Source organism: Dipteris shenzhenensis, chromosome 15 (assembly GCF_047967505.1).
Source record: "Dipteris shenzhenensis isolate YYH24624 ecotype China chromosome 15, Dip_SZ_1.0, whole genome shotgun sequence".
Taxonomy (NCBI): Eukaryota; Viridiplantae; Streptophyta; class Polypodiopsida; order Gleicheniales; family Dipteridaceae; genus Dipteris; species Dipteris shenzhenensis.
The window spans coordinates 38,656,970-38,680,925 of NC_141610.1; the positions used below are offsets into that span (position 1 = coordinate 38,656,970).

Here is a 23,956-nt window from a genome sequence, read left to right on the forward strand (position 1 = left end):
CTTGTTCTTGCAGTTTCCGTTTCTGCTGATCGGTTGTTATTTTTGCATATCTATAATGATCTTTTCCTGAGCAGTTGTTCTTGTTAAATGCTCTTCAAGACAGTTGTATATATTTGACCCTTTAATATAAACTCTCCTTTTTTTTTTAAAAAATCATAACCACTACCATCCATATCGTCATCTCATTAATAGTTTGTGGGTACCTTTTTGTACAATTGTCATTGTTCATTCAATTGAATCTTTGATTAATTGCATAATATTGTACAATCATAGCAAGTGTGCTATTACATGAGGAAAACTTGGATTAAAAGAAGATTACAAAATCGAAGGCCACTTCTTTGAAATTCTATTTTGCAAAAATCTGTGATTTCACAATTTCCTAAAGAAATTCATTGTATAATATGATGCATCAAGCTCACTAAACCATAACATCACACATGCAACATTACTTTTAAAACCAAGCTAACATATAATCAAACAAATGGCAACCATATTTTAAAATGACTCTCTATGCAGAATGTCTTTGTTTAAGCGCATTCACACACTGCACATTGACAAACAACATTTGCCAAAAAAACATCCATTAATGATAATTTGATTAACAAACACATATACAAAATCTTAATTGTATGAAATCTCTTTATATTTGGACAAAAAGACATTGATATAAGACTTGGATGTTTCAAATTCATGGGCATTAGAGACAATAGAAAAGACTTTATCTTATCCAAGTGTAGGAAACATAATTGAAAAATGGGAACTTAGCTTATTGTTAATTGGTCATGGCATTCCAACTAAGGATCGTGTACTCAAAATCCTTCTACAAGGGAATGTGTAGACTTTGGCTCCCTTATCATGTTGTGTCAACACTTTGAACACTGGCGGTGAATTTGTTATTACAACATTTTCCGGATCAAGATTGTCTTCTTGTGAAATTATTGTACAGCATAACATTAGTGTTTTGACACTATATGTAAACCAATGCACTAATTTGATTGATATTTTTCTTCTTTTTAGGGAAGCAGTTGAGGTTTGAAAACTTCTACGTTCCGTCACATTTTATCAAACTACCCTTCTTGGAGACCTATAACATGTCCAGATGAATCCAAAACATGAGCAGTTTAGCTTGATGACAATCACCCATAAGTTTGGAACCTATAAATTCCACCATAGCGGGAAGTAGCTACTAACTATGGCATCCCCAACAACATTATCAGCACCCAAAAGTGAATGTCCACCATGCCAGCATCATAAGTGCCAGACATTCACAGGTCATCGTCCAAATATAAACAATGCTGAATTTCCTATGATGAAAGGCACGCAATTATGCTGATTAAGCAGTAGCCCACCTTCCCTTCATCTAAGCTACGACTGCTTATGAAGATGAGAGAATTTCAAGGATTTGAAAGGTGCTTGCACCACAAATAGAAACAATGATTGCATTATCAGCAGACTGCAGCTTGGACAAAGTCTTCACCATGTCAAATTTGGATGTATGCTAATATGGAGAAACTATATGAACCTTGGAATATGCCCAAACTCATCCTCCAAAAAAAAATTTAACCGTGCAGTTATCAAATCCTCTCAAGACAACTTTAACTAGTATGGACATTGAAAATGAAATGAGATTTTCTCAACCATCAGAAGTACTTCAAAGAACTTTCCTTGACAGCTAAATCAGCGGGTACTTTGGTCTGATTGCTCAACTCTGAAAGGCATTCTCTTGGCCGCCTCCCCTCACTGCTGCATCCCATGAAGACATCTTGCACGATTATTACTTCTGGTTATTACAGGTTACCTTACATCAACAGGCACCTGAAAATCTTCCCGAAGATAGTTTTCTGTCAAATTTTGGTAATGCGTCCTTGTGCAAACCCTGTTCAACCCTCTTCTGACATCTACATGCATTCCACATAGAATCCATGGCCTTTTGCTGCTCTGCCTCAATGTTGGATATTATAAGACAATTGAAAACCATGAGCACCATTCAAACCCCGCAAGAGCAACAATTTAAAGAAGGGAGGAGCAGCTATTAAAAACTGGATCCCTGTGGCAATGAAAATTACTGAGTTCCTTCATGGCACTGCATCATCGATCACAACACCCAGGAGTTGAACTTTCTATATTCACGACTTGGTTGCCCATCTGGATCAACAATTAAGTGTCGTTCTACCACTGCACGCCAGTACTTCTCTTCATATTCCTTTGGAGTCTTGACCTATCACAAGCCATAACAAGTAACTTAGCATTAGAATTACAGAATTCATGTGCTCAGTCAGGGAAACCTACATAAAATCATCCAGTATAGTGTGAAATGAGAGTGCATGTACAATACTTTACAATACCAATATGCTTACATACACAGACTTTTGAGCATGACACTCATCCACAGCAACAAATTTCCCTATGGACAGGACCAAAGGACTGTATGCATGCCATGGTTCAAGCACCCCAATCCAACACGAGTAGCTTCAATTGTCAAAGACTTTGATAAGTCTGTATCTCACCACAAGCATGTCCTTCTGAGAAAGAACAAGAAATCATGAGAAAGAACAAGAAATCCCTCTTATTTAGAAGCCTAAAACTGTCAGGTCTCTCATAATGGGCATATAGTGCCTTTTCCCACAACTGTAAACATGTTCCAGATTCATGAGAATTACTAGTTGTGATTGACCAGTATAACACGATTCTATGTACTCACATGACCTAGCAAATGAAGAACTCTTCTTAACAAGGTAGATGTAAGATTATAAAGGCTGAAAGAACACCAAGTGTAGCATAGTCATGATTGACCACTACGACAGCGTCCTACGTACTTAAAGTCGCCAGGCAGGGGAAGACTCCCTGCTCAAAAGGTATATGATAGAATATCCAGGCTGAAATAGCCAGGTATAACTTTTTGGTAATTTTCTCATGAGGTAGACATCCCTTGTCCAAGGGTGTCCACTGTCCACCAGCATGAGGAAGACATGGCAGAAGTCTCAAATGCAACTTAAAGCAACACACTTCAACATCCAGGAGCTCATTTGGAGAGCAGACCTCAGTTTTTGGTACCTGCTTTGCAATAGAGACACTCCAGGGTAGAGCAGAAAGCTACTTTTTAAAGATTCAGCAACAGCAACCTGCTTTGCAATAGGCAGAGAATCCCCCAGCAGTGCCAACAATGCCTGGTTATGCTTGCTTCTTGTTTCTACACTTTCTGCTCTTTTGGCCAATTTTGCACTTTCTCTTGGGAAGCCCACAACAGGTCGATGACGGTCTATGTTTGCTGCATATTCCTGATCTTTTGGTCTATACAAAGAATGGAAACGGATAGGGAGCAGTCTCACAGGAGGGCTCACTCATGTCGCCATACCATGCCTCCGTAATACGTATACAATCACTCTACTGCTAGAAACCACTTTTAGCTGAGTGGAATACCTCCAAAAGGTTAAATATTGTCCTTCAAAAAACTTCTATCGCAAAAAAAACACAGGCGATGTTTGGCATGACAGGATTCATGCCAGTTGCTAGGGCTCTACACAAGACAAAGAAGTGTGATAAGTCTCGAATTTCCCAATAAGGAACTATCACTCACATTAGGATGAGGGTGTAAAGCAGGGAAAAGTAGATCCTTGCTTAAAGACTCCACAAAGTCTTTTGACGTGAACAGCCAGATGTTCCACTGGTGCTAGATCTGAAGTCAGAAAGTGTTGCTCAATCTGTTACTCACTCCTTGTCCTGCATGCCTCCAAGTGAGGTCTTCAGTGGCTTAGAGGGGAGCCCCAAAACCCCTTCTTCAGCACCCTTTCTTTTTCTCCTTCAAGAGCTCTACACATGTGCTAAGGGCTGCTTGATATGCTCCTTTTTTGCTGGTGACTTTGCTGCAACCTTCTTCTGCCAACACCCTCTGCAACACCCTACAAATGGCTGGATTGACACCTCAAACTATCTGTTTCTTCCCACTACTAGACTGTGCCCCGCTGTGGCTATATATTGTACACCTTTGTCCCCCTAGAGGGCCTATTTAAAGGGCTGAAAGCTCTCCAATCTGGCCGACCTGGCAGACAGACTGTCGACCAAGTCCATAGCAGTCCACAGACTGCCCTGACTGGCCAACCAGACAAGATCTAGGGGCCTATAAATGGGGGCCCTTTGCAGTGCCTCTACCTTCCCTTATGCAGGCCTGACTGCAGCCCCATGTGCACCTCTTCCAGGATCATGAACTGGCTCTATCCACACTTAAAACAGATCCCATCTGTGGCCGAAAAGATGGCCTACACCATGGCTGTCTGAAACAAACCAGATCTGTCCTGAAGGGTGGATCTAAATAGAAACTAAGATGGAAGTGTATGTGCTGCCCATTGAGCAGCCCTTTTTCCCTCCTCATTCCGCCTATGCATTTGTAGGTATCACTCCCTCATTTCTTTCCTAACAAGGGGGCTTACTTGTGGGCTATTTCTAACCAACCCCCCCTCTCAACAAGTCAATGTGAGCTGCAACCCACTTCTCCAAGAACGTGCTCCACATGCCCCTTGGAAGAGTGCTGAGGAACACATCGAAGGGCCCATATTTTGTTCTCCAGCTCTTCCAAGATCTACTCTCTAATGACGTTGGCTTAAAAATGTAAAAGGCTTTTGTGCATTGCATGTATATAGGGGTTAGACACTTGGATGTACAGAGCTAGTGTAGTAATTTAGTGGGTGCTCTTTTGCAAGTATTTATGAACTGATGTAAATATTCCAAGTTATGATAATATGTTTTGCAGGGATTCCTATCGGAGATGATGAGTTGCCGTGTGGGTGAACCAAGCACTCCACAGCATCAAGGTATCCAATGTGACATGGTGTTGGTTTTGGGATGACATGTGTCTATCATTGTTATTCGTGTCATGTGTGGGTTCCATCCTGTTGTGAGTCAGGTGAACATCAAATAATTGAATTGGGTTGATTTTAGTGTGGTCATATTTGGGCATTCATGCATGAATTTTGCCCTGCATGAAGTTTGTGTGTGGGGTGGTGCCTAAGGTCTAAAAAGCAAGGTTAAATTGTCTTGGTCTAAGATTTTGAGAAGGGAATGGAAGAGTAGTAAAATCGATCTGATTACGCGGCTGGAAATCTGGAAAATGAAGCATGACGTGTCTGTTGTATGCAAGGTGGCTATGTGACTCTGATGGATGGCAAGTTTGTGATGGCACGTGGAGATTGCAATTGCTGGAGAGTTCTAGGGAATGGATCGTGCACGCAGGAGAGCAATCAACAGAGCTAGAGAGAATTGGCTAGAATCTTTGGCTGTTGGCGTGGGCATGTCGCAAGCAATCTAGAGGAGGATGCCAATTTGATTTCGCAAGAGCTCAGCCATAAGGGAGCTTTTGTTGTTTCCAAGAGAGAGGGACTGGAGATCAAACGTGGTTGTTTTGAGGGTTGCGCCATCAGCCACGAGGTCATAGGACCTGTGAGAAGGGTGTGTGGTTGCGCTATCAGTTCGAAGAGGCTAGTTTCATGGATTTCTATGAGATGGGAAAGTGTCTGTCAGATCTTATGTGATTGCTTTCCAGTCAAATTGTGTGAGAGATTGCCTTGATGTCCACGTGCTCTGGACACTGGTGCATATGCTCTATCTACATGGGCGCCACACTATGTTAGTGATCCAATTGGTGTCCCTTTTCATTTTCAAATTTGAAATTTTAGTTGGAAATTCTGAGAATTGTTTAAGTTGGAAAGAGGATGAAGGTTGCCTGGCATGTCTATGGGCTTGTTAGTGTGATGATTGAAGGAGAGCACACCATTTGAGTGAAGAAGTTTGGTCAAACTAGGGCCATGTTATGATTGCTTGAGGGCAGTCTAGTCATTCCCCTCTTTTTTTGTTATCAAAGTTGTACCTTGTAACATGCAACAGTTAATGATCGTGTAACCACAACGAGACCACCTTTAAACCTTAATGCAAGTTGTCTTTGCTTATGCACCACATAGAGGGGAGAGGGAGATAAGGGTTTACAGATAAAGAGTTGACAACCAATTGGGTCCCTGTACCCACCACTAAGGGTCCCCTCCCACAATATGGGGGAGAACTCAAATATAAGCTGAAAGACACTCTTCAAGAGAGCACAGGATGCAACTCTGAAGGGACATTGTTGTTAGCACTTAGCCCTAGTATGGCCTTGTTGACTAGTTAGAATCAGTCAACCCTCAAGTTGACTTTATTTGGTCAAAACTTGTGGTTGACTTTGTGGCCTATATTCGGTACTACTTGTAGTTTCTCACTATCCATGTGCAAGTACTCCTATTCTCTTAGTTGTTGTCTCCACACACCCATTTGCATTTCCATTGCTCCCCGTACCCAAGTACAAGTGACATTTTGGGCTTTTGAGTCACATTTGCTCAAATTTGCAGTGACATTGGGCTTATTTGGTAACATTTGAGGATTTTTCAGATTTGCCCTCTTTTTGGCACATTTGCCCTCTTCAGAAATTGGGGCTTTTGCCAAAATTTCCTTTTTCAGCTCTCAAATGCCCTGGTAAGACATTGTCCTCTCAATTTCACACACAAAACTCGCAAGAATTTGGGTCCTTTTTTTTGCAACATGGACCTCTCGAGGGAGCGACATTGGCTAGAGCAAGACGTTCCCAAGGAGGTGGTCACCTGCTTTTGGCCACAACTATGGTCCAGCCTGAGACCACGGATGATCTCTTACTTCTTCTAGATGGTGGCTAATGGGGGCCTACCTATCGGTCCCTGACTGAGCAAGTGAGCGTTGACGGCAGATGTTTCCGATGTACAAAGGGGGAGCTAGAGACAATCCCACACTGCATATGGAGCTGTTCTATGGCACATAGCATTTGGACAACAATGTTCCGGATTGTGGCCAAGACATAGAGGATGTGGAAAAACTTCAAGTGGAGAATGGTGGCGTGGCTCACAGAGGGACGCCACGCTTTCTCTATTGATCCGAACTCACTCGCGTACAGAATTCATGGTGAGCAGGTCTTCCAAATTAAGTTCCTTGATACCGTACCGCCATCCTACACTCGCCCGCAACCTTTGCCAGAGGATAGTGTGTGGGAGACAATGGCCAGCATCACTGCCAGGAACCTCTGGGTCGCCCGTTGCAGTCAGGAGATGGGAGGGCAACAAGTTCCACCGGTGGCTACCCTAGCAACCATATGGCAAGACATCATCCTCACACTGCGTCCTAGCTGGGAGCGTGGCGTTCCAGGCTCACATGGAATCGCCGAGCGACAAGAACGTTTCTGCAAGGCTTGGCCTGCAGGCATATTCTACACATTCTCCGCCGGAGATATCCGCTGGATGTATAGGCCACCATTCTGGCTGCTAGCCCCGTTCTGGACAGCAAGCTGGGATTGCCGACAGGCTGGTGAGCAGCCGATTTTTCTCATTGTATGTACCATCGTCAGCCCTATTTGGTAGCTGATTTGTGTGAATAGAAAGTTCTCCTCTTTGCACAAAAAAAAAAAAGAGAATTTGGGATTTTTCTCCTGTTACCTTGCATTGGCTCCCGTGCTTTGGGAACATCAATTTCAGGTCCATTGGAGCAGATTTGTGCATACATTAGGGCAGATTTGTGTAGCCCTTTTGCAGGATAGGCCTTTGCAGGGGGGTGTTTTCTTGGACAGATTCTTGCAGCAGATTTTGGGGACAGCTTTTTGCATGTCGCTCAGTGTTTGAGCAGCCACTTCTGGCATTCACATTTGCAGACATTGCTGTCATTTTTTACTTGACATTTGCAGCTGGCAGTCAAATACTTTGACAGCCAGCTCCTTGCAATGATAGCCTTGAGGCTTTGACATTTGCAAGGCATTCTTCTTTTTGGGGATTTTGATTTGCAATGACTAGACCTGTCTCTTCACCACAGGCACCTACTGCCTCTTATGGTTCATCTTCCACTACTACCACAGTGTCTGCCGCAGACCCTCCAATACTCGAATAGATGGATTTCACCGCTTGGTAGATAATTCAGTTATCGATTTCCGTTCATATCCACGAAGAAGAAAGAAATTTCTAATCACTCGAATAGATTCGATGGGATCAGAGAGATGCATAGGTACATGCAGTGATTGCTTTCAATAACAACAAGGAGGTTATACCTCACATTCGGTGTTGCAAGACAGCCAAGGATCCATTGGATACTTTGGCCAATCTTTATCAAATTTGCAATGAGGCCAAGGTTTTGCCTATTTACGCAGACAGCTGGATTATCTCACACGTAGAGTCTATGACTCATTTAATGGGCTCCCTAACTCATACCAGGGATTGGCTATGAAACTGAGGCTAGTGGCCATGGGTAACCCCAACCATTATAGCTTCAATCAGCTTGTGTCCTACGCTTGCAGGACGAGCAGAGTCATCAAAACAAGACTGCTTCTATTCATGCAGATCAGGCCTTTGCCACCGATCACCGGGGCAAAGGCAAAGGGGAGGAAATTTACAGCAAGCCCAAACTCTCATCTAGTACCTCATCATCTTCTTCTCCTGCTGATGGAAAGAAGAACAAGCGCTGTAATTATTGCTTCGGAAAAGGAAAAACAGCAGCAAGGTCTTGCACAAGCGCATTGCTTCGGAAAGGAAAAATAGCAGCAAGGTGTTGCAGTTGCAAATGCTCCTGCTGCCCATGATCATCCTCATGAGGCAGCAAACTTGACTCAAGATGAGTGGGCATTTGTTGTGACCTGACACTACTATCTATAGGTGCATACTTTAGCTTTGTCTATTTCAGATTCAAAGTCAGCCCGGTCTTTTGATAGTGGTACTTATAAGCACATTATCTCTATTTCAGTCCTTGAGTGATGCTCCACATGGGGGCATTGTGACTTGTGCAAACAATGCAGCTTATCCCGTGAAAGGGATTGGTGAGGTGCTGGTCACATCAATGTCAGCTGATACAGTGACCCTTTTGCAAGTTTTGTATGTTCCAGGGATCAAGAAGAATTTCATTTCTATTTCATCCATCTCCACAAATGGCTTCAGAGTTCTTTTTGACGGTCATTATTGTGCCGTGTATGATAACTGATAAGACAACTATATTGTACTTACTGGGACACTTGACAGCAAACTGTATCACCTTGATACCTTTACAAAACAGGCTGGTATAGAAGCTAATGCCATTGCTAAATCTGTGATTTCCTATACTCACTTATGGCATGAGAGATAGGGGCATTTAAACTTTAATAGTTTGGTGAAAATGCATTAAAATGACATGCTGGTAGATCTCCCACCCATGCATGCAATTACAAAACATATACCTTTGTAAGACTAGAATAAGTCCAATCATACAAATTTAGATTTTTTTGTTGTTCTAAAGATCAAAAATCTACACAGAAAATAAAAGAGAAAATGAAAGAGAAGAAAAAAAGAGGTAAACAAAAACTTTTATGAAAAACAAAAGGAAGAAATGCATGCAATTACAAAACATGTCTATGAGGGCTGCTTGTTGGGAAAAATGCATCAGTTTCCATTTCCAAGAGATGGGACCCTTGGTACTTCAAGGAGGTTGCACCTCATACATAGTGATGTATGTGGGCCGATACAGACAGCATCAATTGGAGGATACTACTACTTATATGCTTTTGTGGATGACTTCACCAGGTTCACTTGGACTTATCCCATGAAATTGAATTCAGATGTCCTCTCTAGCTTCAAGCATTTTCTTGCCTTAGCAGAAAATGAGAGTGGGGAAACACTCGTGACCTCTAGGGTGAGTACTTATCCCAGAAATTTTCTGATTTTTTAGCAGCCCGGGTTATCATACATCAATGCAGTGCCATACACTCCGCAATGAAATGGACTTGCAAAGCAGAAAAATCGAACAGAAATTATGGCTGGACGCCGTCATGTGTTCCAACTATGTGTTCAACAAAGCACCCGTTAGGGCATTGAAGACTATGACCCCTTATGAAGCATGGACAGGCCGTACGCCTTTAATTTCTCACATGCGAGTGTTTGGATCTCTTGCATATGCACATGTACCATCTCAGCTAAGGTACGAGCTTGATGATAAGGCCATCATATGCATTTTCATTGGCTACAACTCATAGAGCAAAGGATATAGGTTGTTTCAGCCTAGCACAAGCAAGGTAATTGTCAGCAAAGATGTGGTTTTTAATAAGCATGCCCCTTTACCTTGGCTGGACTGTAAAAAACAACCACCAGTAGAAGCCTCTGATGTATTTGATGCCATACTTCCCTTCACAGATTCAGATGACACTTTACAAAGTTTGGCTCCAAATGCTTCTAGCAGCTCATAGGCTCCTCCTATTGCCCAGGTTTGGCCTAATTTGCAGCCACATGATGATCATGCTATTGAACAGGCAGTTACAAGGAACGAGCTTTCATTAGACAACAAAAACTAGCACAAGCAAGGTAATTGTCAACAAAGATGTGGTTTTTAATAAGCATGCCCCCTTTACCTTGGCTGGACTGTAAAAAACAACCACCAGTAGAAGCCTCTAGTGTATTTGATGCCATACTTCCCTTCACAGATTCAGATGACACTTTACAAAGTTTGGCTCCAAATGCTTCTAGCAGCTCATAGGCTCCTCCTATTGCCCAGGTTTGGCCTAATTTGCAGCCACATGATGATCATGCTATTGAACAGGTAGTTACAAGGAACGAGCTGTCATTAGACAACAAAAACAGGAGTTCCAAGGTGGCTCTTGGATACTCTACAAGACAGCAAGCAAGCTGAGCCCTTGGCTGCACGCACCAAAGGTGGTCAAAAACAAATGGATGCCGATTTGCTTCATGTTGCTTTGATTGCTACAGCCTGCAATGAGAAACCTCTTTGTCATGAGGAGAGAATGGATGGATGCCATGAAAGCTGAACTTGATTCCATTCATGCAAATGGCACATAGGAGTTGTGTGACTTGCTAGTAGGCAAGCATGCCATAGGCACAGTGGAAAGCTCATGGCATTGTTGACTGCTACAAAGCCCGCCTTGTTGCAAAAGGCTATGCCCAGCAACATGGCATTGACTTTGAGGAGACATTCGCTCCCACTTCATGTATCACGACCATTCAATGTGTCATTGCTCTTGCATCCCACAGACATTGGGAGGTCCACCAACCGGATATTAAGACCACTTTCCTTCATGGGGATTTACTAGAACAGGTCTATGTCACCCAACCTCCAGGCTTTGAGGTTGAAGGTTTTGAAAATCAAGTATGCAGGCTGAAAAGGGCCCTCTATGGTTTGAAGTAGGCGCCGCAGGCATGGTATGCGAATATTCATTCCTTTTTGCTATGCCCTGGATTTTGAAATAGCCCTACAAAGGCCACTCCCTATGTCCGGAAGAGTGAATCAGAATTTCTGATTTTAATTCTCTATTTGGATGACATGCTTATCACGGGTCCAAACACTCAGAAAATTGCAGATTTCAAGGCAGATTCGCAAAACTCATTTGCAATGTCAGATATGGGCTGATTGCTAATGCTGAGGGGGTGATGAGTCAATCCAAATATATTGGACAGCTCTTGGAACGGTTCCAATTCAAGGATTGTAAGCCGGTTTCTACTCCATTGGAACCTGGCTTCTGTTTCTCCTCTGAAGATGGGAGTGCCCCATTTGATGCCACTATTTATCAGCAGGCTATGGGCTGCCTTGTTTGCTTATGTCATACCCAGCCTGATTTGCAATATGCCATTTCCCAATTAAGAAGGTACATGCACAAGCCCAGCACACAGCATTGGCAAGCAGTGAAGCGAGTCTTCTGTTACTTGGAGGCCACACAGCATTTGGGACCGCTCTATAGTAATCATTCTTCACTGGATTTGCATGCATTTATGGTCAGTGATTGGGCAAGTTATTATGACACCCGCATGTCACACAATAGCAATTGTTTCATGCTTGGTTGCTCATGCATCTCTTAGTTCAACAAGAACCAACCTACAGTTGCCACTTCTAGTTGTGAAGCTGAGTACAAGGCAGCCTCAAGATGTATACAAGATACTTCATACATACCATGGAGGGGGGTTTGTTAGCACTTAGCCTTGGTATAACCTTGTAGGCTAGTTAGGATCAGTCAACCCTTAAGCTTGACTTCATTGGTCAACACTTTTGGTTGACTTTGGGGCCTATATTGGTCACCACTCGTACTTTCTCATTATCCATTTGCAAGTACTCCTATTCTCTTAGCTGTTGTCTGCTCCCTAGCATTTCCATTGCTCCCTGCACCCAACAACTGTGAGCACTAGAACAAACCAAAAGACCTGAGAAACAGCCCTAGCCGATAACCAAGACCTCAATGCTGCCCATACTGTTGTAGACCACCTAGTGCCCACAGGCATGCAAGGTTACTTCATGAGTGAGAGATGTGAATTGCAAGATGTAAGTACTGAGAGAGCTGAGATATGGAGCTGAGAAACTGAGAGAAAGCTGAGAGCTGAGAGCTGAAATATCAACTGAAAAGAGCTGCTGAAACAGACTACTCAAAGCTCCCCGCACCCAACAACTGTGAACACTAGAACAAACCCAAAGAACTGAGGAACAGCCCCAGCCGACAACCAAGACCTCGATGCTGCCCACACTATCATTGTAGACCACTCTGCAAGGCTAGTGATGTCCACGGGCATGCAAGGTTACTGCATGAGTGAGAGAGGTGAATTGCGGGATGTGAGGACAGAGAGAGTTGAGAGATCGAGCTGAGAAACTGAGAGAAAGCTGAGTAAAAGCTGAGAGATGAGAGCTGAAATATCACTGAAAAGAGCTGCTGAAACAGACTACTCAAAGCTCCACCCTATTTGCTGTCCAAACCTGGCTGAGTGCTGTGTGGACTAGCTGCCGTCCATCACTATTGCATGGCTGCTGTACAGCTGTCCTTGGAGCAGATATGGTGTGGCATAGAAGGCTGGAGCAGGACTGAGGATCAATGGTGTGCTTCCCTTAGAGGCAAGTGAATATCCCAAAAAATGGCCAAACTGCATAATGCCATAAGTTTTGATTGCCAAACCAAATATGGTCATGGAATTTATCAAATCAAATGCCAAAAGCTGATCTATACTAACGCTCTATGAATCATCCAATATTTCCATAACTTGCATCAAATCATATAAATGCATTAACTTTTGGAAATCCAACATTTTAATATAACACTAGACATTAAGAGACCTACTTAAATGTACCCAAATTTGCAAACATACATATAGCCATATGAAAAGTTTAAGAATTTTTTTATTTGGCCTTACGAAACTTTTTTATTACCTAGTAAAAGGTAGAAGTTCTGAAGGAGGGCTTCCGTAATTTTTCCTTGGTAAACATACATATGTTCTCAAGGAAAGAACAGTATTATTTGGGTCTTCATACCTTACTCAATGCCATGAAAGTTGCCTTCACAGTATTATGAGGATTCGCAGATCCAATCAACTGCCACAAAGGTGACTTTTTTAGTATGAAGATTATAAAGTTATGCAGTAATTTGTATAGCTTAGACATACAAAAGTATACAAGAAAATGATTAGCCTTCATATTTGTTTCGTCAGGCTTACCTTTGACTTGATATTTTGAATTCCAGCTAGTCTCAAAATGCCTCTCACTATGCCTGCAGCTCGGAACACACCAAGTGTGCATTCTGGCCACAAACGGACCTACAAGAGCATAGGCCAGTGAAAAAATTAAAGCTTAAAGCATCCATTAGAGCCAAAGGTCTCCTTGGGTTGAGGACATTCAGGAGAAAACATAATCCCATTTATTTCAACTTGCTTCACCTTAGTCTTCTCATATTTAGCTTCCACATAATGGTAGATCGTCTGTCCCTTGAACCTCTCAAAATGATACAGATTATTCAGAGCTTTAGCACTGGCCTGGAAAGCCAAAGAAAGAAATATTTTAGCAGGCACGTGTAACCAACAATTCTTTTAAAAGCATGTTCAGGTGATAGGCCTCTTTCTTTAAGTAGTTTGTTCCCTGTATACCTCTCTGATAGCTCGGGTTGCTTTGGGACCTTTTCCCTTTGCATAGCCAGCAACTCCATCTCCATTTCCACAAATAACTAAAGCAGTGAAGTTTATCTCTCCCCCACCCTGAATATATCATGAGGGGAACATAATATTAGGTCTGTGGAGTTGCATACAAACTACGTCACTTGCAAGTACAGTAAATCACAACTGCAAATGCAAATCAAAAGCATACCTTGGTAACTTTGAATGTACGATTGACATCAATTACTTGTGTCTTGAATTTCTGCAAAGAGAGAAAAAGAATTAATTGAGACCTTTACTAATCAAACTATGTTACTGAAATGTTGTTATAGAAATTATGGATTGGCACATTGTGCTTAATAATTGGCATAAGATCCTATAATATGATCTCACTCTCAATAAGACAGCCCTTTCTCTATTCTTCAAATCCAGCATTCTCTCCTCTGCTGTCTCTGGCTTTTCCTCTTCCTCGTCATCAAAGTCCATCTTCCTGAACATGCTATCACGCCCCCCCCCATCAAAACCTCCACCAAGCTCATCCTTGCCCTCGACTTCTGAGCCTGCTCTTGCCCTTCCGGCAAACCCTTCCGAGGCTTTTCGTTCTCCAGGTTGTCCAAATTCTCTATCAAAATCATGAAAAGTGCGTCCTCGACCCCTTCCACCGCCGCCTCCTCCTCCTCGGTAAAATCGTAATCCAAGGTCTGCAAAAAGTGTCCCTGTTCATCACCTTCCAAACATACTTCATTCCTAAGATTCTATGTTGACAGCAGTATACGAAAACATGTTTTTGAGTATAACAAGAAATTGTGACAGAAAACCAACAATTTGACATATAACCTCCTATCTAGGTTTGAGTGCAAGTCCTTCAATCTTGATTGCAGCACATACAAGGTTGCTTGCCTATTGAAGCACCTATTTAAGCATGACAAAATTACCCTCGGGCAACATTCAAGGACTTCAAAAATTATTTCAGCATTCGCAACTTCAGGACAAAATCCTCGAAGTCATCTGAATAAGCAATTAAAGAAACACCATTACATTAAAAACATCTCACGTGATAATCAGTTATACACTTCGTGATAATAGCGAGTGCCGAAGTTAATTTCTGTAAAATCAATCCTCAATTCAATAGGAAAAACCTTAAACCTGAGGCTCAACAAAATTGCACCTGCAGCATCATAACAAGCTGCTATAACTTTTCTGTAATTTAGAAAAAAACACGGTACTCTAACTGCAGTTTTTGAATAAACATGAAACTTATTAATCTAGTTCCAAATGCAGATCGGGCAGCCCGAAGTTTCAAATAAGTAATACAGGATGTCTATACCAATTCAAGTAGAATTCCAAGACATATGATGCTTTCAAACCGTGTACACAGTGTCAACTGTTCAGCACCAGTTGTATATCAATATAAAACACAGACCACATGTCCGAAGCTCCAGCCAGCCCGCCTAAAACCTGAGCCTCCAGGGCCCATTCTCCATTACATCACCATTTTCCCTTCAGATTCATGACCATTTCCCCCATTTATTTGGCCTACTTGATGGTTTGTTTCACCCATGAGAAGTTTGAAGCTTAGCCTCCCAATAAAACCCTCTCTTAAGCTGTGATACTCAAATCAACTAGTACTTCCCTAACAATAGGTAATAGGTTCACTGCCAACAATTGCTCGAATTTGCTGGAAAAATGATTTCTTGTGGTGTTATTATCTCTTCCTCATATTACATCTCTAGACAAGATGAACTTTCTCTTGGCTGGATTGCACAACCTATAGGATTTACTTTGTTCACTATAGCCACCATGACGAACTTTCTAGGTTTCTTCTATGATCATGATGAATATGTGTATATGCATCCAAATGTTCTAAGACGTCAATCTTTGGTTTGGATCAAGTAAATGCTTTGCAAGGTGGTAAACCTTGTCCTAGTTGCCTTGGTAATATATTCAACATATGATTGGCAGCATTTATAGCTTTTGCTTAGTATTTGTAGCAAAAGCCAAAATAAGGCCAAGGTAGTTGGGGTTGGGACTGGCCTAGAGAGGGCTAAAATGATCATAGTGGAGGGGACTATTCAATACCACCTTCCACTCAGTGTACCTTGGTTTGATGGGACATCTATATGCATTCCCTAATCTATACACCTCTCTCTTGCTTTGTTCTTCATGTGCCCCCTTCTTGCCTCACGAGGCCCATGGGTGAGATTCACAAAACAAGCGCGGGGACAACAGAGACAGATTTTGGACATTTCTGAAGACATCAAGACTCAAACTAGCTTTCTTGCAAAAAAAAACTAGAACCTTAGCCAAACCCATATATATCCTCAATCATTGATAGAAATCCTAGGCAAGCCTACTCAATTCACGACCAAATTACCTTTACCTTAGCCTGAGGCACGATGTCACCAATTATACCTGCCTGGCATGGATAAAAAAGTAATTTAGTATTGTCTTCTAGTTGTTTCATTTATGATAAACTTCAGCACCTATACTTTGAACTCATCACCATTTAGCGTTCTATAGGACTGAACAAAATGCTTAGACTCAAATAGTCCCAAGTATAGGTTCTAACCAAGAGAAGATTCAAACTATCCATGTTGTCATGCTACAAGTTTGAGTTCCCTTAATATTTTTGCAATTTTAGCTAGATGGGGTGTATTAGACACCTCCGATTCCCCTACATGGAGTGCATGGCATTATGTTTTTCAGACGTTAAAAGACGTGGAAATTTAGGAGGCAGATAGAGGAAACAAAGTAGGCACTTGTCTAGGAATGGAATAAAGCAACTCATACAAGCACAAATATGAACTGGAAAAGTAAAGGAGATTATGTCAAAAGGGAGGCATATAAACAGAATTGGATGAGCAGCTATCTGGAATGCTGACCAAGACAGCTTACAAAGCGTCAAAAAAGGCAACAGGAGAAGTAAAAAGAAACAAAGATACAACCAGTGACGCTTAGGAAAAAAAAGTTGTTTTAATAAAGAGCAACAGAATGAGCAATGGGAGGGCATTTATCAAGGAGCTCTACAAAAGAGGAGGAACAGAAAACATAGGGCAATAACCATATACAAGCAGAGGATGAAGTAAAAATAAAAAACACATTAAGATGGGTTTAGAGAAGCTATCCAATGGAAAAGCACCAGGCTAATGGAAAAATTGTTCGAATGGGGAGGCCAAAAGACAAGGAAATCTTCATATTGCATAATTAACAACGCACTATAAGAAAGATTCCCACAAGAATTGCAGACATATAAAATAATACCCATCTTCCAAGGAGGGGACAAAACGATGCAAAAAATATAGAACAGCAATGGTGAGCAGCCTAATGGCCGAGCTTTACAAGACATTTCTAGAGCAAAAAGTTAGTAAATGGGTCGAAGAAAATGGAACCAGATACCCAGCACAAGCTGGTCCAGACCAAAACCCTCGGCAGTCGGAGCCAAACCCAAAAATAATGCATTGGACTGTTGCTTTGTTGATTTCAAAAATCCCTTCACACAGCCCCAAGGGAAAAGTTTTGAGAAAGAATAACAAAACTGAACATTCCATAGGAACTGAGAGAAGCCAATATGAGAAAGTGATCGCTGAATTTGGTAGGCCAGTCTGAGCTGGCTGGGAGGATCAAAATAAGCATTTATACAGGGGGGAAGAATTGGAAGCAGTAAAATCCCACAGGCACCTGGAGGCTGGGATTGGATTTCGAAGTTGACTACAACTGGAAGACACATGCAGAGCAAAGAGTACCGGGAGGAATGTATTTGAAACAAATGTAAGAAGGGCAATCTTTGGAATTGGGAGATGAGAAGAATCATTTACACCACACTCGTTCACACAATAGTTTTGAATAAACATCAAGCTTGGGCTCCAAGTCTCAGAAGGAATTGGAAAAGAATAGAGTTGATACAAAACGGATATAACATTGAGGAGCTAGGGGTCAAGACCTAAACCCCCTAAATACTTAGACTCAAACAGTCCAAGTACCAAGAGAACCAACATCCAAGTCAGGCTATTCCATGTTGCGATGCTACAAGTTTGAGACATCCTGATAATGCGGTTTCCTAAATATTTTGCACTCTTCTTACGGGATATTTCTAGAACAAAAATATCAGCCAATGGGCAGAAGAAAATGGAACTGTACCCGCAAAAGCTGGTTCTGCCCAAAGCACTCCACAGTAGACCATCTTGTTACAATAAGGGCAATCTCAAAAGGACCCAACGCATTGGAGTGTTGCTTTGTTGATTTCGAAAAAAGCCTTTGACACAGTCCCAAGCAAAAAATTTCTGGAAAGAATGACAAAACTGAACATCCCATAGGAACTGAGAGAAGCCACTTTCCGGCTATATGAGAAATTGATAGCTGAATCAGCAAATCCTTCGGTAGACCGTTCTGAGCTGGATGAGAGGATCAAAATAAGCAGTGATATAGGGGGGAAGAATTGGAGGCAGTTAATCCTACAAACAACTGGGATTGGATTTAAAGAAAACTACAGATGGAACACATGTGTGGAACAACTAACATGTGTGGTGTTGAAATATGTGCAGTCCTGAAGTGCATGAGGTGCAACCATGAGATCCTCAAGGTTGAAATATGTGCAGTCATGAGGTGCAAGCATGAGATCCTCAAGGTGACAATGCCAAGTGGGGGTCACCCTTGTAGAGAAGCCAAGGCTATATATATAATGCCTTGGAGAGAGGAGACCTCAATACCCCGGAAGGGGATGAGGCTCCAAGGAGTGGCTATGCAACTAAGGGATAGGTTCGCTCAGAACACAGCTCCTGACACGTAGCACCATAGAGGTGGCCACATCAAAAACTCAACATAGTATCAGAGCTCTGATTGTCCATGAGGAGGCGCATCCACCATGTGGCAGCAAGGGAGAATCTGGGCTACAATACATGGCATGAAATTGACGGCACAAGCGCAAAATGTGGCGACTATCATGGAGGAGCTCCACAAACCCAAGCAATGTAGCGGCCAACAGGACAGATAGACTACTGAAGACATCCAGAAAGTTGATAGAGAAGGCTGGCAAACTTACAGGCGTACTACAACTGTATAGGCAGACAGACAGCTAACAGCAACAGCAAAGAACTAATGCAAGACTTGGGACCAATGCAAGGGACCAGACCTAACTGATGCGGACAGCCAAAACACAACTGAAGCAGACAACAAAGGTGACTGACGCACTGGCAGAGACTGATTGCATTCTAAAAATGCACACCCAGCATAAGAGTTCACATCCAGGGACCAGGATAGACAGGTGACGCACGTGAAAAACTATAGAGCTGAGCGGACTGACTAGACTAATGCAGCTGACATGGGGGACTAATAGGGGCCAAAAGCAGGAGACAGGAACCAGACCAAACTGGTCACCTGAAGCAAACCAGACTGGTCACCTGGACTGTGTGAACCAACTGCAGCAACGCGGACAACCAAGCAAAGCCACCAAACACGTGGACGACACATGCAAGGAACCAAAGATGCAACCAAGGAGATTCATACAGGTTGAAGTTGGAGAATCAAGAAACCGCACCTCCTAAAAAAAAGACCACGTGCAAGCATGAGCCGCAGCATGAAGCCAATGACAAATTGAAGGACGAAGTCAACGGCAAGTTAGAACCTGATTCATAATTAAGGGGGCTGTTGAAATATGTGCAATCATGAGAGTGCATGAGGTGAAAGCATGTGTGCGTCAAGGTGACAGTAACATGTGGTTGTCACCCTTGTAGAGAAATCTCACATGGAATTGTGAGGATGATAAGCCAAGGCATATAACGCCTTGGAGAGAGCAGAGAATTCTACGGATGAGGCTCCAAGGAGTGACTATGCGACTAAGGGTGAGGCTCTATCAAGATGCAGCTCGACATGTGGCACCATAGAAGGTGACCACGTCAAAACAAAAGGAGCTGATTCTCAGCACTGTTTTTGTCCATATTTCAGTTTGTTGGGTGCTGTTTTTGAGTTCTGGAACCCAAGCTTGACTTCCATACAAAACTATTGTGCGAACAAGTGTGGTGTAAACCAAGTGCTCTTTGTTCCACACACGTGTTGCATTTGTAGTTGTCTTTGAAATCCAATCTCAAGTAAGGTGAAGTGTCCAAACCCCCTACCCCATAAGATTGGATGAAACATGATAATTGTTTAACAAGATTCGAGACAATCCATAGGAGAAAATGCCATTCTCAAGAGAGAAACACATGCTAACCTACAAGTAGCAAGAGTAACGCAATGAAGACATCTCCAATTCAAAAGACAGCTCATATGCAGGGTGACCACAAGCTCACACGACCTTGAAGTGGAAAGAGATAATCCAGAGGCCGTACTTACCAACACATCACAAAGAAATACAATAAACAGTCTAACACCTCAAAATATCCACAGCCCAAAAGGTGGGACTTGTTTCGAAACTGTACTTGAGAACTTTACCACAACAGCCTCAGTACTCTCTAGCAATGGAGTCCCAAAGATGCATCTGGTCCTGGATGACCAGAATACCCTACCAAAGATGGTACTTCTAGAGAAGGTGTTCTCAAGCAATAGGACAAGGGCCACCTAGCCAAGCCTTGCCCACATTCCATGAGCCACTTGTCCCCTCACCCATAGCTCCCTCTAGATGTTCAAATAGAAGGGCAGGACCTGACCTGACCCCAGGTGGAGGCACAACCAAGGCAGCCACAAATCCCATGGGTCACCCCATCAGAAGGGGTTTGGATTAGAAAGGAGGAAATTTTATTACAATCTTCGCACGACCAAAGGGTCTATGAGACTGAAGAAAACCAAATACAATAAAAGCTAGGGGATGGAGCCAGCACCCAAGCCTAGCATAATTTTCCACATGAGAGCCAAGGAGGGGCTCCCTGTCAATGGGGCAATCGAACAACTGCCCATTGTCCCAACTCTGTTTGTTGTCTGGGGGCCTAGACCCGCCGGTCGGCTAAGGATAGAGTATATGATCTCCATCCGAGTCGGTCGACAGTGACTCTAGTGAGGGCTAGCGTCATCCAAAAATAAAGTCTGTGATACGACGCTACTCGTCTAGACCCCTCTCTCTATGGTCTCCAAGAGGTAGCTTGTCGTCTGGCAAGCACCACCATCACTCCAAATGGTCTCTCTCCCCAAGTTGAAAAGAAAAGAGGAGATATCCGCAATCCTCATATGTGGGTCAACGCAAGGGCGATTCTTTCTATCACGCTCTCGCAATCCTGCTTGCATCGTGTTCCCTATGGCCTCTGGTCTGGATCTCCTAGGTGACTAGTCCGTGATTGTCCTTTGGCTAGACTCCGACGGGTCCTAATTATGCCTCTGCAATTGGAGTCGATCTCTATGTTGTTGGGCCTCGAGTAAGATCGCCACACACTACTAATTGAGATGGACCAACAAATCTATAAGTAGTTCAAATCTACTCCGAAATACGCAGTGGTGCCATCCACGTATCTCATAGTACACAAGGCATCTGCATGCAAGGTGCTCCTTTGACTAAGCCTCCTGCATGTCACATAAAGTGCAAATCCGTCCCTCGCATGGGATGCCCTCTGCTTGCCTAGTCTCAACGTGTAGTCTGCCAGAGTAAATCAGTACTTTCCAATCAAGATCCTTCAATGAATGTGTGAGATGAATCCGAGATAGCTAGGGGGATCGATAAAACTCTCCTCCGAGATCTACAGATAGTAATCTCTATAGAAATGGAGCTCGTATGGTGCTAGCCAAGTTTTGTACATATATAACTATAGGAGATCCTCTCAAAGATAGTGAGCAGCTTGGACAGGTTCTAAAGGCTATACTGAAACGATGGTAGTCTATCTTGAGTCCCAGACCTACGAACCATTTGCATATCAGAGCATACAAACTCCTCGGATCTCTATCTATTGCTATTGCCGTAGACGATGTCAGGGCCAACCAAGAAAGCCTGCACAATCCTCATGTCATGGTGCCAAAGTCCCTGACTTTATGAAGGTATGTGACCACCTAAAAGGATGTATCAAGTAGCAGAGGAGTAGAACCAAACTCTGGTAGCAAGATATGGTGTGGGACCAATGCTTACTACTACGAATCTTCCATGCAAGCAATAGAACCTGTAGTCTCTCCACTAAGGACCAATCAGTCTCAGTCTCTCGACTCAAGACCATTCAATCTCAGTATATGGGCCAAAATGGGGCAGCCATACATTCCAATTGGGTGAACAAGAGAGTCAAAGAGGAGATATTCGAGACTTAGTCTTGGGATCCAAAAAATGAGACTGGAAGCTTTGACACTTTAGCAAGTGCAGCATACCCTCTGCTTAATTGAGCCTCCATAGCTAGCCTCATCGGCCTAAAAAGCTCCCAAGTACATATAATACCAATCTCCACTGCTGTTCCAATGAAGGTAAATTGTTCTAATGGGCGGCTGCCCGAGACATTGAAGATCATAGCCTTGGTTTTTTGGAGGTTGACCTTCAAATCACATGTCTCACAGAAAGTCTAAATTGCGTCCAAATGTTACTAGAGACCCAAAGCTGAAAAGGAGAGTAAAGCCATGTCATCTATATATAGAAGAATTGATCAAATACCCGGCTAAGTGTGAGCATGCTCCATCTTGTGTCATGATGAATGACTCGAGCTCACCAATTGTAGCCCAAAGAAGATTAATGATAAAGGGAAACCCTGTTTGACCCCAATTGTTACTCATGATCTCTTATGTCCATCGGGCAATCGCCGCCCTAACTCTGCCTAATACCCATGCACCCCTACCTGACCCACAGCTTAAAGGAGAGTAAAGCCACATCATCTATATATAGTAGAAGAGAGCAGACTAAGTGTGAGCGTGCTCCATCTTGTGTTGCGATGAATCAATTATAGCCCAAACAAGATTAATGATAAAGGGCAACTCTATTTGACCCCAATTGGTGGTCATGATCTCTTATGTCTACCCAGCGACCGCCTTGACTCCGCTTGATACCCGCTCACTCCTACCTAGGCTCGCCCTCCTCCTCCAACAACGGGCACTTAAGATGTAAAAGTTTGCAGCATTGCTTGGGCATAGAATTTGTGCAGTCAGTTGAAGGCATAGTGTTACATATAGGAGCTCTACACAAGTTTGGTTTTCACGATTGCAATATACCTAGATGAATCCAGGAACATTCCCAAACTCATCCTCTAAAAACACAACAATTGCAAGCCCATTTCTACTCCAGTGCAACATGGGCTGAAGATGAGTCTTTATGATGTAGGACAGCCTATAATATGCGTATGTGCAGCCAGGTAATTGATTGTCTTATCTATCTATGCAACACTAGACCAAATATCCCATTTGTGGACAGCCCATGCCCAATCATCCTGAAGAGCATGTGCATGTGAAGCATCTGTTGGCTCATGGGATTCAATAGCATGTGAGGCATTAACTGTCAATCCTGCTTTCTTTTTCTCCGAAGCAATGCGCTCCCTGCATTCTGAAATGTCATGTCCAGGCTTGCGACAATAGTTGCATCTTTTCTTCTTTGACTTATCTGCTGTATTTTTAGATACATGGGAGGAATTGCAGCTGCTATGCGCAGATTTTGGCTTACCCATAGGCTTGGAAACCTTGCCTCTTCCTGTCTGCTGTGAAGCAAATGCATGATCAGGAATAATGGCTTGTCTATTAGCTCTACTTTGCTCTTCCTGCAAAAGCAAAGTAACTAGCTAATCAAAAGATTAGTGGTCTAGATTACCCATGGCCACTAATCGAAGGGTTGTAGCAAACCCTTGATATGTATCTGGCAGTCCATTCAATGTGGTACTAACAAGCTGTGAATTTGGCACCACCTCATCAATGTTGGCAAGTTGTTCCATGAGGTCCTTGACCTTTGTCAGGTATGCATCCATAGAGTCACCTTCATTCATACTGACTTCCTGTAATTGCCTTCTCAAATATGCAACACGTGCTTCATTGCGAATCTGATAGAGAGAAGCCAATTTGTCCCAAGCATCCTTTGCTGTCCTGCAAGACCGGATGTGTGGAATAATGATTCTCTTGCATGACAAAGCAATACATGAATGTGCATTTGCATCTCTTGCATCCCATCTTGTCTG

The 23,956-nt window shown here is 42.8% G+C and overlaps 1 protein-coding gene across 1 annotated transcript in view; it reads right to left on the bottom strand.

Moving 5' to 3' along the window:
- Positions 1 to 1,194: 1,194 nt before the first annotated feature.
- Positions 1,195 to 23,956, bottom strand: part of LOC147893781 (Ribosomal protein S5 family protein) — a 70,677-nt gene continuing 47,915 nt past the window's right edge. Inside the window, exons 5-11 of the mRNA XM_087386139.1 lie at positions 14,301 to 14,608; positions 14,119 to 14,169; positions 13,902 to 14,009; positions 13,695 to 13,790; positions 13,476 to 13,574; positions 13,294 to 13,353; positions 1,195 to 2,218 (exon numbers count right to left, since the gene is read on the bottom strand). Of these exons, the coding sequence (XP_087242265.1) occupies positions 2,096 to 2,218; positions 13,294 to 13,353; positions 13,476 to 13,574; positions 13,695 to 13,790; positions 13,902 to 14,009; positions 14,119 to 14,169; positions 14,301 to 14,608 (845 nt within the window). The 3' untranslated portion in view covers positions 1,195 to 2,095. The remainder of the gene's footprint in view (positions 2,219 to 13,293; positions 13,354 to 13,475; positions 13,575 to 13,694; positions 13,791 to 13,901; positions 14,010 to 14,118; positions 14,170 to 14,300; positions 14,609 to 23,956) is intronic.